Source organism: Maniola hyperantus, chromosome 27 (assembly GCF_902806685.2).
Source record: "Maniola hyperantus chromosome 27, iAphHyp1.2, whole genome shotgun sequence".
In the NCBI taxonomy this organism is placed as follows: domain Eukaryota; kingdom Metazoa; phylum Arthropoda; class Insecta; order Lepidoptera; family Nymphalidae; genus Maniola; species Maniola hyperantus.
Genome location: NC_048562.1, coordinates 491019 through 504347, shown reverse-complemented (window position 1 = coordinate 504347; position 13329 = coordinate 491019). Strand labels below are relative to the sequence as shown.

Sequence of the window (13329 nt, the reverse complement as noted above, 5' to 3'; positions counted from 1 at the left end):
GCGTGCAGAGATGGCAGCTCTTACTCATCAACAACAACAAATCTAGACGGATTAACTTTGCTAACATACTTCAATAACTTCTGTTTTATTGAACAACTATTGATGATTTAATTAACTTGAGCTGTAACTCATGTGTAGAACAAGAAAATTTAATAGGTAACTCTATTGACTAAACATTAGGAACCGTTTAGTCATTGTTATGACTCACAGAAAGCTCACAGACGTTCGTCGTCATGGTAACGTGATTTGTTTGATGACATGTTTGACATTAGAACCTTGGCAACATGGCTGATTTTGTGGACGAAATTATTTTACGAATAAAGCAGTTTTAAGTACAGTAAAAAAATCTTGAACTTAAGCCTAACTTGAATATTGGTAAACTTAACGTCAAGAGTATACAAGTTAAGTGATTTAAGTAGTTTTTGTGTATTTTTCTTAAATGGATTCAGAAGATCTTTTAGCTCGTGAAAATGAGTTTAAAAAACTTAATAAGCAATTGGAAAAGAAAACTGAGAGTTTGATGAAGGAAATAGAGCATGTTATGGTAAGTTTTTGACAATTTCCCCTCTCCTCAGAAGGTCTCCCCTCAGAATGAGAAGTATAGGCCATTCTGCCAATGTGTGTGAAATCTACCAATCCAGTACGAATTGGTAGATTTCACACACGTTTGAGAAGATTATGGAGAACTCTCAGGCATGCAGGTTACCTCACGATGTTTTCCTTCACCGTTAAAGCAAGTGACGTTAAAGCAATTACTTACTTAAAACGCACATAACTTTGAGAAGAGGTGCATAGCTGGGATTGAAGTCTGACCATCTACGGAATATGAGCCATAAATCCTAACCACTAGGCTACTATGATGGGAGGGCGCCTTCTAGGCAAGCGTGCTCCATCTAAGGCTGCATCATCACTAGCCACCAGGTCTGATTGCAGCCAAGCACCAGTTTATTTAAATTAAAAAAAAGTAATGAATAAATGAAAAATGTGTTAAAAGAACTTTATTAATTTAAAATGGAGTAGGCAGGTACCTACTTTATAAATAAAAAATAACTTTATTGAAATAAAATTTTGTTCAATTACAGCAAAAGCAAGACATATTCTCCGAATTCAGCAAGCTGACACTAAGCCCTGTGCACAGAAACATAAAACAACACTGCTGTGCTACACCATCATCTTCCAACACAACACCAGAAAAAAAGTCTACAACACCACACAAAAACACCAAAAAACTTCACCACCAAAAAGTTCCTATAGCAAACAAAAATAATGTCTCTAACGAATTTGTGAATAACAATATAACAACAAATGCAGACGTTAAAATAAATGGGTATAACAATGTTACAAGTACAGAGGCAAATAGATGTGGATGTAATAATGTTACGAATTGTACGGAAGCCAATAAAAATGGATGTAATAATATAACAAACTGTATACAAGGTACTAGATTATACAAAGAAGGTACTAGCATATAAGAAGTTCAATAAAAGCTTATACAAATGGATTTAGATAGTGCATATTTTCTGAGATCTCACTCGCCATTTTTGTTTATTGAAAATATTACAATAAAACTTGAAGCTAGCCTTATCTAATTACTATATAAATCATGCCCACGTGGAAGGGTGCCAAGAATACTGGCTGCATTTCCGCGCTGGACAGCCAGGCTGATCCGTTGCGCAAAAAATGAGCCATTGCCTACTGTCTTGTCAAAAGCATAATTTTCGTACTTAATTTAAGGATGAACCATACTTTTGACATGACAGTTGATACATAGATCTAAAATGGCGAGTGAGATCTTAAAATATATGCATTACTAATACCTATATAACAAATTGTAAGCTAATAGAAATGGATATAACAATATAACAAATTATATAGAAACCAATAATGTGTTAGGTGGTGGTGTTCCAATTAGATTACAATAAAAAAGTCAAACAAATTCCTGATAGGCCGGCAACACATTGGTAGTTCCTCTGGTACTGCAAATGTTCAAGGGCGGCGGTAATCACTTAACACCAGGTGACCCGCCTGCTCGTTTGCTCGCCATTTTTATTAAAAAATGCATGTAACAATTTTACAAATTTTTCAGAAGCCAATAGATGTGGATATAACAATATAACAAATTGTACAGGCGATAATATAAATGGATGTAACAATACAAGTTGTACAGACATACAGACCAGCAATACTAGATGTAGTTGTGAATGTTACATCTTGTCTAGTGATAAGAAAGCAAATGATTTTGAGTTTTTGTACGCTTTTGTATCTGTTAATGTTAAGGATAATGTGTTACCAACATCTTTTATGAAAGGTAAGATAAAGTAAATCTTCTCTATACATATAAAACCGGCCAAGTGCGAGTCAGGCTCGCGCATCGAGAGTTCCGTACTAGAGTCGTATTTTATCGTCATTTTGCACGATAAATTAAAAACTATTATGCATAAAAATAAATAACAATCTGTTTTCGAATGTACAAGTAAAGCCCTTTCATATGATACCCCACTTGATATAGTTATCTCACTTCGAAAGTACTTGGTATATTAAATCTTACTTTGAAAGCTGAAAACAGTAATTTTTGTTTGTGAAGGAACTCATTTTAATTTTTTTTGTGGTGTAACCACAAATTCACGATTTTTGGATTTTCCCCTATAGGTGAGTTTATAGGTAAGGCCAAATTTCATGATTCTAGGACAACGAGAAGTACCCTATAAGTTTCTTAACAGACAGACAGACAACAAAGTGTTCCTATAAGGGTTTCGTTTTTCCTTTTGAGGTACGGAACCCTAAAAATTAAAAAGTACGTTTTGTTATATCTTGTACGATGGTACGAAACCCTTGGTATGCGAGTCCGGTTCGCACTTGACCGGTTTTAATTTTTCTATTTTCAGGTAATTTGACAGTGGAAAATGTATGCAAGTTTCTGTCTGCAAAAGTGAAGTTAATGCAGGAACAAATTGATAAGTTACAAGCAACTATAGACCAGAAGGTATATTATTTTACTTTTATCAAAGTCAAAGTCAAAACGTTTATTCAAAGTAGGTAAAAAAATTACGCTTTTTGATAGTCGGTTTGCATTTGCAAGATGATGATATAGTGGTGATAATTTTTACGCGAACTTAAAACTAAAGCTACGAGGGTTCGAAACGCGCCCAGGTCTGAGAAGAGCCCAGTACAGTACCCATATTATAAATGTGAAAGTGTGTTTGTTTATTGGTTTGTCCTTCAATCACGTCGCAACAGAGCAACGTGATTGATCATCATCATGACCAACCCATCGCCGGCTCTCTACTGTGCACGGGTCTCATCTCAGAGGATTTAGTCTACCACGCTGGCCAAGTGCGGATTGGCAAACTTCATACACCTTTGAGAACATTATGGAGAACTCTCAGGCATGCAGGTTTCCTCACGATGTTTTCCTTCGCCGTTAAAGCGAGCAATATTTAATTACTTAAAACGCACATAACTTCGAAAAGTTAGAGGTGCGTGCCCGGGATCGAACGCCCGACCTCCGGTTAGAAGGCGGACGTCCTAACCACTAGGAATCTTTATTTGTACCAAAAAAAGAGTAAAATGCTATTTTGCTTAAAATTACCCTCGACCCCCAAACAGTGGCGTGCATAGGGTTTAAAGCCAGGGTAAGCAGTAGTTAGGTAAGCCAGTCAAAGAATAATGAGCATTGAGCCATTTCAACCGAGTTAACTATTTCTTGGGTAAGCAGCGCTTTTATGCCTCTATGAGTTGCACGCCACTGCCCCCAAACTAGATTAACCTGTGTCGTGGGGTTTAGTATATATTCCCATATAATAATTATTTTATACTAGCTGCCCCGGCGAACTTCGTTCCGCCTAACAGTCGATTCAAAATATTAAAATTTTTCTCTCCGTAAGAACCATCCTCGTACTTCAAGGAATACTATAAAAAAGAATTAGCGAAATCGGTTCAGCTGTTCTCGAGATTTGCGGTCAGCAACACATTTAGCGATTCATTAATATATATAGAGATTTATTTTTACTTTAGAGTGTGTATGAGCGCGCGCGTGTTTAGGTGTGTGTGTGTAGCTTGAAACATGTTTTTGTGTATTTCAGGCGAAGCAATGTGACAAACATATGGCATATCTGGCGGAGTTAGAGAGTGAGCGCTTGACTCTACTCAACAGAGCCAACAACATGCGGGCCGACACCGCGCACACGAAGGCTAAGCACGCCGCCGCAGAGAACAGACTTGCCGTGAGTTGATTGGCGGACCAATGCGTGGCCGAATAAAATATAATAAAATAAAAATATTTTTTATTCAATGGTGTTAGTACTTTAATATCACAACTTATTTCGCTCAACGGTTGAGCCTTGCCGTTCAGCGAGGTAACAGCGCCAGTGTTTTGGGCACAATGCCCATAAATGACCATTTGGACGGCGTATATTTATTGTAAATATAAAATTTTTAGTGATGTTTTTTTCTATACTGTACATATATACTATATATAGTTTTCTTTTATTCAATTAAACTTTTACAAGTATTTTTGAATCGTCAGATGCATGTACCACTGGTTCGGAACGCCTTTCCTACCGAGAAGAACCAGCAAGAAACTCGGCGGTTGTTCTTTTCAAAGATTTGATATACAATATTATGCCATGTATACGAAAAGTATTTGCAGTCCTGCGCGTTGCTGGAACGAGCTGCAGGTCAAATCCACGCTCTTTTATCATTTAAATAATCTTCAATTGTGTAATATGCTTTTTCCAGGAGCATACTTTTAATAGATTTTTTAAACTTGTGTAAAGGAAAGTCAAAAAAAGTTTGCGAGATTTTATTATAAAAAAATGAATTTTGGACTTTCCTGAAAACCCCTCCACCCTCACTTAAACTACTGTAGCGGTCGCCACATGCTGGCATGATACGAACCTAAGGCATAAAGCAACTCACAATGATCTCGCTAGATGGCATCACGGGTATCTTCAATCTAAAGTGAAAGTAGAACATGTAGCCTGAATCACACTAACGAAGTTTTCTCTAAATTGAGAATTAAAGACTTATCTTATCTTGACTTATCAAAAATAATACCGGCCAAGTGCGAGTCAGACTCACGCACCGAGGGTTCCGTAGTCAGTCGTATTTTTTAGACATTTTGCATGCAAATTTTTTGTTTTTTTCTTAAAATTTTAAATAAATGTATACTATTTTATTGTCAGGAAAAAGACCGCCTCTACAAGGAACAACGGAGCGTGACAGACAAACTGACAAACGAACTCAAACAGCTGAAGAGCAAGAACGCGAGCCTAGAAGCGCGATGCGCGTCGCAAGACGAATTTATAACTACCCTCAAACAACAACTTGAGACGGCCAAAATGACTGAAAAGGTAGGTTTTGTAATCTATACTTACTTTTATACTAATACTAGCTGCTCCGCCCCGGCTACGCTCGAGTGGAAGTTTTGAAAAAACCGGTCAAGTGCGAGTCAGACTCGCGCACCGGGTGTTCCGTACTACAGAAGAAGAAAAATGGTAAGAATCACTTTTGGTAATGTTACGCCACACACTTGAGCCAACCCGAGCCAATCCGAGCCAACCCGAGCCAACCTATGTGAGGCCGGCTAATCACTGCCCAGCCGGTCTATCACAGCCAATGACAGCCACTTACCGCCACTGACAGCGAATCACCGCCAACCGCAGCCTAACAGCGAATCACAGCCCACCTACCGGACGCCTTCGGTAGGGATACAGCTTTAAAAAGCCATGAGAGCTCATTTCGAGAGATATTATTGTACGTAACATGGTGTCAGCAAAAACTATGCCAGTTTGTGTTCTAAATATTAGTTAATCGGTAAATTCAGTGTAAGTAGAAATTGTGACAAGTAAATCAATGCAAATTAATAGTGATATAAATAAACAGTAATAAATACATCAGTGTAAGCAAAAACTAATGTGTTGTAAATAGTATTAAATATAAATCAGTGATTATTATTGCGATGAATGATTAATAAATAAATTAGAGCGATTATACTGCTTGCTGGTTTTTATTTAACCCACTGCTTCATCTCAGAAGTGGGATGGATAAGGAAGGCTATGTGGCATAATCGCGCCGATTCGGAAAAGACGGGCTGCTTTGTTTGTCCGCAAGGATAGAACAAATCACCACGTGAAAATTCATGTAAAACGAGCGGCAAGAAGACACTTCTGCGGCCCGGAAAATCCTTAGAAGAATTTTGGAAAGAGATATTCATCTGCAGTGTTTATGGTTTCGACACTCGATGTCAACCTTCCACAGCTACGTAGACATGTTAACCGAGGTATGATCCATCCATTACTCATTTCAAATTTTGATCCCGTTTATAATGATATTAATGCATAGTGTAAAATACGCAGCATCTCACTGAGATACCCGCAATTTGAATTCGCAGTTTAATTCTAGAAAACATACTTGGTGTCTTAGTTGAAGTGCTTCCCAACCACGCATGCTGTTTTTCCTATGTGGAAAACCATAAGAGTGCTATATCACCATACCGCTACAGTAAAAAAAAATATTATATGAGAGGTATCATGTTGTCTAAACTAAGGAAAAAGAACTAAAAATCATGCATAAAATGTTTTAAAAAAAAAAGACAGCATTATTTTTGAGTTTGTCCGTAAATAAATAAAATACCTGTACGTAAAACTTAACAAGTAATTTTAAAAATAGTTTTCTAAAAACCCCTGACTGCGGTTTGCACCGCACCTTTTTCAGCCCGCACATTAAAGCGCATAAAATCCGCAACTTTAAGTTTTTTTATTAAGTATTTTATGTACTTGGTGACACACGCCATCAAGACGAATGATGTATCATTTATCAAAATTGGTTAAGTTGTCGAGTAGTTACGAACAGACATACATATTTCAGGTCAAACAGTAACCCTTCCTTTAAGCTTCGCGTAAGTTAACAAAAATATCTAGTAATCGATGATAGCAGTTTTCAGACTACCCGCATATCTCAGCCAGAATATTATTTTGAAACAAGCTTTGACGTAATTTTTTTTCATATTTGTAAACGGTTCAGTCGTAGTGTAATTCTAAGGTTAATTTTTTTAAGTCGGTGATATTCCCGCCGCAGTCATACAGACTACAGAGGGCAGGTGTGAGATACGTATAAATGATTTTGATGGGCACAATGATATCAGATATTATCTTAAGAGTCAATTGCTAAACAGTTTCAGTGTGCTCAAACTCTGTTTTACATATTATCATATTTTACGTTGACTGTGGAGTTTCTTGTGAAATTAATTTTTATCTGGTGTTAGATTGTTGTAAAATGAATATAGATCTTTATAAGAGGGAGAGACGTCCTTCATAAACCAACCGGAAGCTACTTGTATTTAAACGATATTGTGTTCAAAGTTATCTTTCTTTTCTCGGAACTTTTGGCGAGTCCGTGAAGTGCAAGTGTCACCACCTATGATGGTCACCACTTAGCGGCTTTGTTCTGTGGCCTGACGCCAGCAGTCGGTGCGAGGTACCTCATCATGGAGTGCAGGGTTGCAGCCAGCGGGTACCTATATGCCGCCGCAACATTGCCTGTTCGGGAGTGCTCATTTATGTTGTATGGTATGACTTCATTTTTTTATATATTATTATACTAAAGGTAGTGTTCATGATGTTGGTACGTGTTGTAACTTAGCACAGTAAGTAAATCTTACTCGCATACGGCTCTAGACGTAGTCTCACATAATGTACGAGCCAGTGTATTGGTACGAGTAAATAGTGTAATGACGGCAGAATCAGGCACTTTAGGAAACGAATTAGTAATAACCATTACTAGTTAGACATCCTTATGGTTTTGATAATACTTGTGTTACCTGAAAAAAAGAGTAGTGCTTGTATGTACAACACATGTAACGTACTTTTGCTGACAAGTTTTCAACCGAGTAAATTTAATCTCATTCTACCTTTAGATTTTCGGTTTAAATGGTAATTTTGTTTTGAACCATATGATTTAGCCATGTGTCCTTCATTGTTAGCCAGGTGGACCATAAATACCGTCAAAAATTTTACTAAGCCGACTAGACTGACGTTTTACATAATTAGATCTAGTTCAGTTTGTGCTATTACGCCTACCTGGTTATGTACGAGTAGCTGAAATAGTAGAAATGGATAGAACACTTGTTATTATTTGACTAAAGATCCTGTATTGCCTAAATTCAATCATGAGCTACCTACGAAATTGCATAGATATTAGATACCAAAAGCCTAACTTTTTGTAGCCAAGCCTAACTTTTTGTAGCCAAGCCTAACTTTTTGTAGCCAAGCCTAACTTTTTGTAGCCAAGCCTAACTTTTTGTAGCCAAGCCTAACTTTTTGTAGCCAAGCCTAACTTTTTGTAGCCAAGCCTAACTTTTTGTAGCCAAGCCTAACTTTTTGTAGCCAAGCCTAACTTTTTGTAGCCAAGCCTAACTTTTTGTAGCCAAGCCTAACTTTTTGTAGCCAAGCCTAACTTTTTGTAGCCAAGCCTAACTTTTGTAGCCAAGCCTAACTTTTGTAGCCAAGCCTAACTTTTTGTAGCCAAGCCTAACTTTTTGTAGCCAAGCCTAACTTTTTGTAGCCAAGCCTAACTTTTTGTAGCCAAGCCTAACTTTTTGTAGCCAAGCCTAACTTTTTGTAGCCAAGCCTAACTTTTTGTAGCCAAGCCTAACTTTTTGTAGCCAAGCCTAACTTTTTGTAGCCAAGCCTAACTTTTTGTAGCCAAGCCTAACTTTTTGTAGCCAAGCCTAACTTTTTGTAGCCAAGCCTAACTTTTTGTAGCCAAGCCTAACTTTTTGTAGCCAAGCCTAACTTTTTGTAGCCAAGCCTAACTTTTTGTAGCCAAGCCTAAGTTTTTGTAGCCAAGCCTAAGTTTTTGTAGCCAAGCCTAACTTTTTGTAGCCAAGCCTAAGTTTTTGTAGCCAAGCCTAAGTTTTTGTAGCCAAGCCTAACTTTTTGTAGCCAAGCCTAAGTTTTTGTAGCCAAGCCTAAGTTTTTGTAGCCAAGCCTAACTTTTTGTAGCCAAGCCTAAGTTTTTGTAGCCAAGCCTAAGTTTTTGTAGCCAAGCCTAAGTTTTTGTAGCCAAGCCTAAGTTTTTGTAGCCAAGTCTAAGTTTTTGTAGCCAAGTCTAAGTTTTTGTAGCCAAGTCTAAGTTTTTGTAGCCAAGTCTAAGTTTTTGTAGCCAAGTCTAAGTTTTTGTAGCCAAGTCTAAGTTTTTGTAGCCAAGTCTAAGTTTTTGTAGCCAAGTCTAAGTTTTTGTAGCCAAGTCTAAGTTTTTGTAGCCAAGTCTAAGTTTTTGTAGCCAAGTCTAAGTTTTTGTAGCCAAGTCTAAGTTTTTGTAGCCAAGTCTAAGTTTTTGTAGCCAAGTCTAAGTTTTGTAGCCAAGTCTAAGTTTTTGTAGCCAAGTCTAAGTTTTTGTAGCCAAGTCTAAGTTTTTGTAGCCAAGTCTAAGTTTTTGTAGCCAAGTCTAAGTTTTTGTAGCCAAGTCTAAGTTTTTGTAGCCAAGTCTAAGTTTTTGTAGCCAAGTCTAAGTTTCGGTAGCCAAGTCTAAGTTTCGGTAGCCAAGTCTTAAGTTTCGGTATTCGGTAGCAGTACTTTCATCTCATTGCTCGTTAAAACATTTACATGCAGGAATTTAAGTAAGATTCCTTATAAGGGGTAATAGCACTCACAGCAAGTAGCTATTTACTTCAACTTTACCGCCGGTTAGTCTTTCAAAAAAAAAATCTTAAAAGTAAGACATGGAAAATAATAAAATTCTTACTGAAAACGGTAATAATTTTGATGAATATTGAGATTTCTGTCTCGGTTTTATAGTTAGATAAGATCGCAGGTTGAATCACAAACCAATAGCATTGGATTAGGATTTTACAGAGTTCATGTTAACCAGTAATCACATAATATGACCCTTCCGTAAGATAGCGAAAGGTTATCGCTTATGATCAGTATACAGGTTGGTTATTATAATATGTTGTTTTCGAAATTTGTGATAGGATAAAGCTAACTAGATAATGTAACTTTGTATGACAGGGGGATTTAGTTATTTAGCGGCAAGTCCCCACAAGCTTTGCAACAAAAGTAAACACTGATAACATTTACCCTGGTACATTCTTGTAACTAAGCTGGTAGGCATTGGTAGGTCCTGAAGTATTAAGGGGCTTGGAGGCTACAAATTATTTACATGCCTGGGTGCAACAGACTCCTTAATTGCCATATCACAGTGCTTACGGTTCCTATATTGCCAACTATTCCTATAAATAACGTGAAACCGAAGATCTCGTTGAGCTATTGCCTACTAGAAAGTTAACCAAACGTTTTCCCATTGCGGGAGCAATCATTGTTTCAGGACGGCCGAATGTTACGCCACACACTTGAGCCAACCCGAGCCAATCCGAGCCAACCCGAGCCAACCTATGTGAGGCCGGCTAATCACTGCCCAGCCGGTCTATCACAGCCAATGACAGCCACTTACCGCCACTGACAGCGAATCACCGCCAACCGCAGCCTAACAGCGAATCACAGCCCACCTACCGGACGCCTTCGGTAGGGATACAGCTTTAAAAAGCCATGAGAGCTCATTTCGAGAGATATTATTGTACGTAACATGGTGTCAGCAAAAACTATGCCAGTTTGTGTTCTAAATATTAGTTAATCGGTAAATTCAGTGTAAGTAGAAATTGTGACAAGTAAATCAATGCAAATTAATAGTGATATAAATAAACAGTAATAAATACATCAGTGTAAGCAAAAACTAATGTGTTGTAAATAGTATTAAATATAAATCAGTGATTATTATTGCGATGAATGATTAATAAATAAATTGGAGCGATTATACTGCTTGCTGGTTTTTATTTAACCCACTGCTTCATCAACGAACCACCTAAACTAACTTTGTTTGTAGAGGTTTATTGTTAACTAGCTTACGCTCGCGACTTCGTCCGCGTGGACTACACAAATTTCAGCCCCACTTAGGAGTTGAATTTTCATTCTGCATGCCAAAACTTCAGCCTGATCCGTCCAGTAGTGTAAGCTGTGCTGTGTTGATAGATCAGTCAGTCAGTCAATCCTTTTATATATTTAGACTAGCTTATGCTCGCGACTTCGTCCGCGTGGTCTACACAAATTTCGAACTCCTATTTCACCCCCTTAGGGGTTGAATTTTTAAAAATCCTTTCTTAGTGGATGCCTACGTCATGATAGCTATCTGCATGCCAAATTTCAGCTCGACCCGTCCAGTAGTTTGAGCTGTGCGTTGATAGATCAGTCAGTCAGTCATTCAGTCAGTCAGTCAGTCAGTCACCTTTTCCTTTTATATATATAGATAACACAAAAAATATGATAATTACAGCGTTAAGTACAATAATGGTATATTTGCAGGAATTTCGCGATTCCACCCGCACGCTGTCCGCCTCGCACCAGTCCACCATCCAACGTCTGGAAGCACGTGTAAAGACACTAACGCTACGTACGGACAGACAGACCGCTCTCATAGACAATCTCAAGAAGCAGAACGCGTTGCTACAGACAGACGGCGCTGTTAAAGCGTTAGAACAAGAATATTGTGAATTTTTGAAACAGGATTTCTAATTTTTTTTTGTGTACAGACACAAAAAAAATTAGAAATCCTGTTTCAAAAATTATAAGTATGTAATGTATAATACTTTTTTGTAATAAATGATGGTTTTTCAAACATTGTTATTTATTTTGTAGTAGCCATGAGCATGACGTACCTACTATTATATGTTCTGTGCTATGACCATTCGCTGGACAGGTAGAATACGCGTAAAAAAATTAACGAACGATTGACCGAGGCCCCCCACTGTAATGTTCACGGAGGCCTTACTGTGCAAAATGTCTATTGATGAAGTACATACTACGTAGGTATATAATAATGAAACAAAAGTGCAATAAACGTAATCATTTAATGAAAGTCCGGGCTGACGTAGATGCCGATGCTGTACTGCAGTCCGCTGCCGCGCTCGCTCTTCATTCGCAAGTTAACGAACGACTGACCGAGGCCCCCCGCTGTAATGTTCACGGAGGCCTCACTGTGCAACATGTCTATTGATGAAGTACATACTACGTAGGTACATAATAATGAAACAAAAGTGCAATAAACGTAATCATTTAATGAAAGTCGGGGCTGACGTAGATGCCAATGCTATACTGCAGTCCGCTGCCGCGCTCGCTCTTCATTCGCAAGTTAACGAACGACTGACCGAGGCCCCCCGCTGTAATGTTCACGGAGGCCTCACTGTGCAACATGTCTATTGATGAAGTACATACTACGTAGGTACATAATAATGAAACAAAAGTGCAATAAACGTAATCATTTAATGAAAGTCGGGGCTGACGTAGATGCCAATGCTATACTGCAGTCCGCTGCCGCGCTCGCTCTTTATACGCAAGTTAACGAACGACTGACCGAGGCCCCCCGCTGTAATGTTCACGGAGGCCTCACTGTGCAACATGTCTATTGATGAAGTACATACTACGTAGGTACATAATAATGAAACAAAAGTGCAATAAACGTAATCATTTAATGAAAGTCGGGGCTGACGTAGATGCCGATGCTGTACTGCAGTCCGCTGCCGCGCTCGCTCTTCATTCGCAAGTTAACGAACGACTGACCGAGGCCCCCCGCTGTAATGTTCACGGAGGCCTTACTGTGCAACATGTCTATTGCTTGGATGCCCTGTAAACCAAATGAAGATCATTATTTCGCAAAGCAACGTCCTTTTTTCGTTCCGTTCCAAAATGACGATAGGATCGCTAGCTTTTTGAGTACTTACCACTATACGTCGATTACGTGGATCAGAATAGAAGTACGTTTTAACCCTTTTCATGAAGGGAAAGGGGTTATACTCTGCCGTCTCTTCCTTTGCCAGGACAGCGCGGGGTCCTAATAGAATAGATTTTATTTTATTCAAGTAGACTTATTACAAGTGCTTTTGAAACGTTAACTAGTTTAATTTATCACTGGTTCGGAATGCCGTTCCTACCGAGAAGAACCAGCAAGAATCATTTAATCATTTCTTTATTTGCATAGATTGAGGTAGCTACAATCTGCAATAGAGTGGCATGCGAAATATCTTATCATTCTAATTTTACATTATTAAAATTCATGTATTAACAACAACAAAATCCAATTAACCGAAGAATAATAAAATTCAACAATTAAAATATAGGTACCTACTTAAATAATTAAATCAATTCAAAAAATTACTGTCCTCTATTATTTTATTCTATTATGTATTACAAAGTTCTATTTACAAGATCAATTCAAATATTCACTGATTTTTAAAAAAAATAGAGATAGCGACCAAACGAGCAGGCGGGACACCTGATG

At 38.1% G+C, this 13329-nt stretch overlaps 1 protein-coding gene and 1 long non-coding RNA gene across 3 annotated transcripts; both read left to right on the top strand.

Moving 5' to 3' along the window:
* Positions 1 to 260: 260 nt before the first annotated feature.
* On the top strand, positions 261 to 11599 carry LOC117994553 (testis-expressed protein 9-like). 2 transcript variants are annotated; one of them, XM_069507970.1, is made up of 7 exons: positions 261 to 544; positions 1083 to 1458; positions 2087 to 2308; positions 2886 to 2983; positions 4083 to 4223; positions 5184 to 5351; positions 11358 to 11599. In XM_069507970.1, the coding sequence occupies exons 1-7, from the start codon at positions 440 to 442 to the stop codon at positions 11565 to 11567; spliced, it is 1320 nt and encodes a 439-aa protein (XP_069364071.1). In that variant the 5' UTR covers positions 261 to 439; the 3' UTR covers positions 11568 to 11599. The 2 variants fall into 2 exon arrangements, with proteins under 2 accessions (XP_069364071.1, XP_069364072.1); XM_069507971.1 differs by having other exon boundaries at positions 1083 to 1437; positions 11358 to 11598.
* LOC138404324 (uncharacterized) lies at positions 6053 to 10818 on the top strand. Its single transcript, XR_011238324.1, has 2 exons — positions 6053 to 7568; positions 10327 to 10818. It is a non-coding gene; the product is annotated as an uncharacterized lncRNA (long non-coding RNA).
* Positions 11600 to 13329: the final 1730 nt, after the last annotated feature.

Bases quoted from the DNA above. Each gene is read 5' to 3' on its own strand.
- LOC117994553 (XM_069507970.1), top strand. From the start codon at position 440: ATGGATTCAGAAGATCTTTTAGCTCGTGAAAATGAGTTTAAAAAACTT. The intron at 2,309-2,885 runs GTAAGATAAAGT...TTCTATTTTCAG, and splicing joins ACCAACATCTTTTATGAAAG to GTAATTTGACAGTGGAAAAT. The intron at 4,224-5,183 runs GTGAGTTGATTG...TTTTATTGTCAG, and splicing joins CCGCAGAGAACAGACTTGCC to GAAAAAGACCGCCTCTACAA.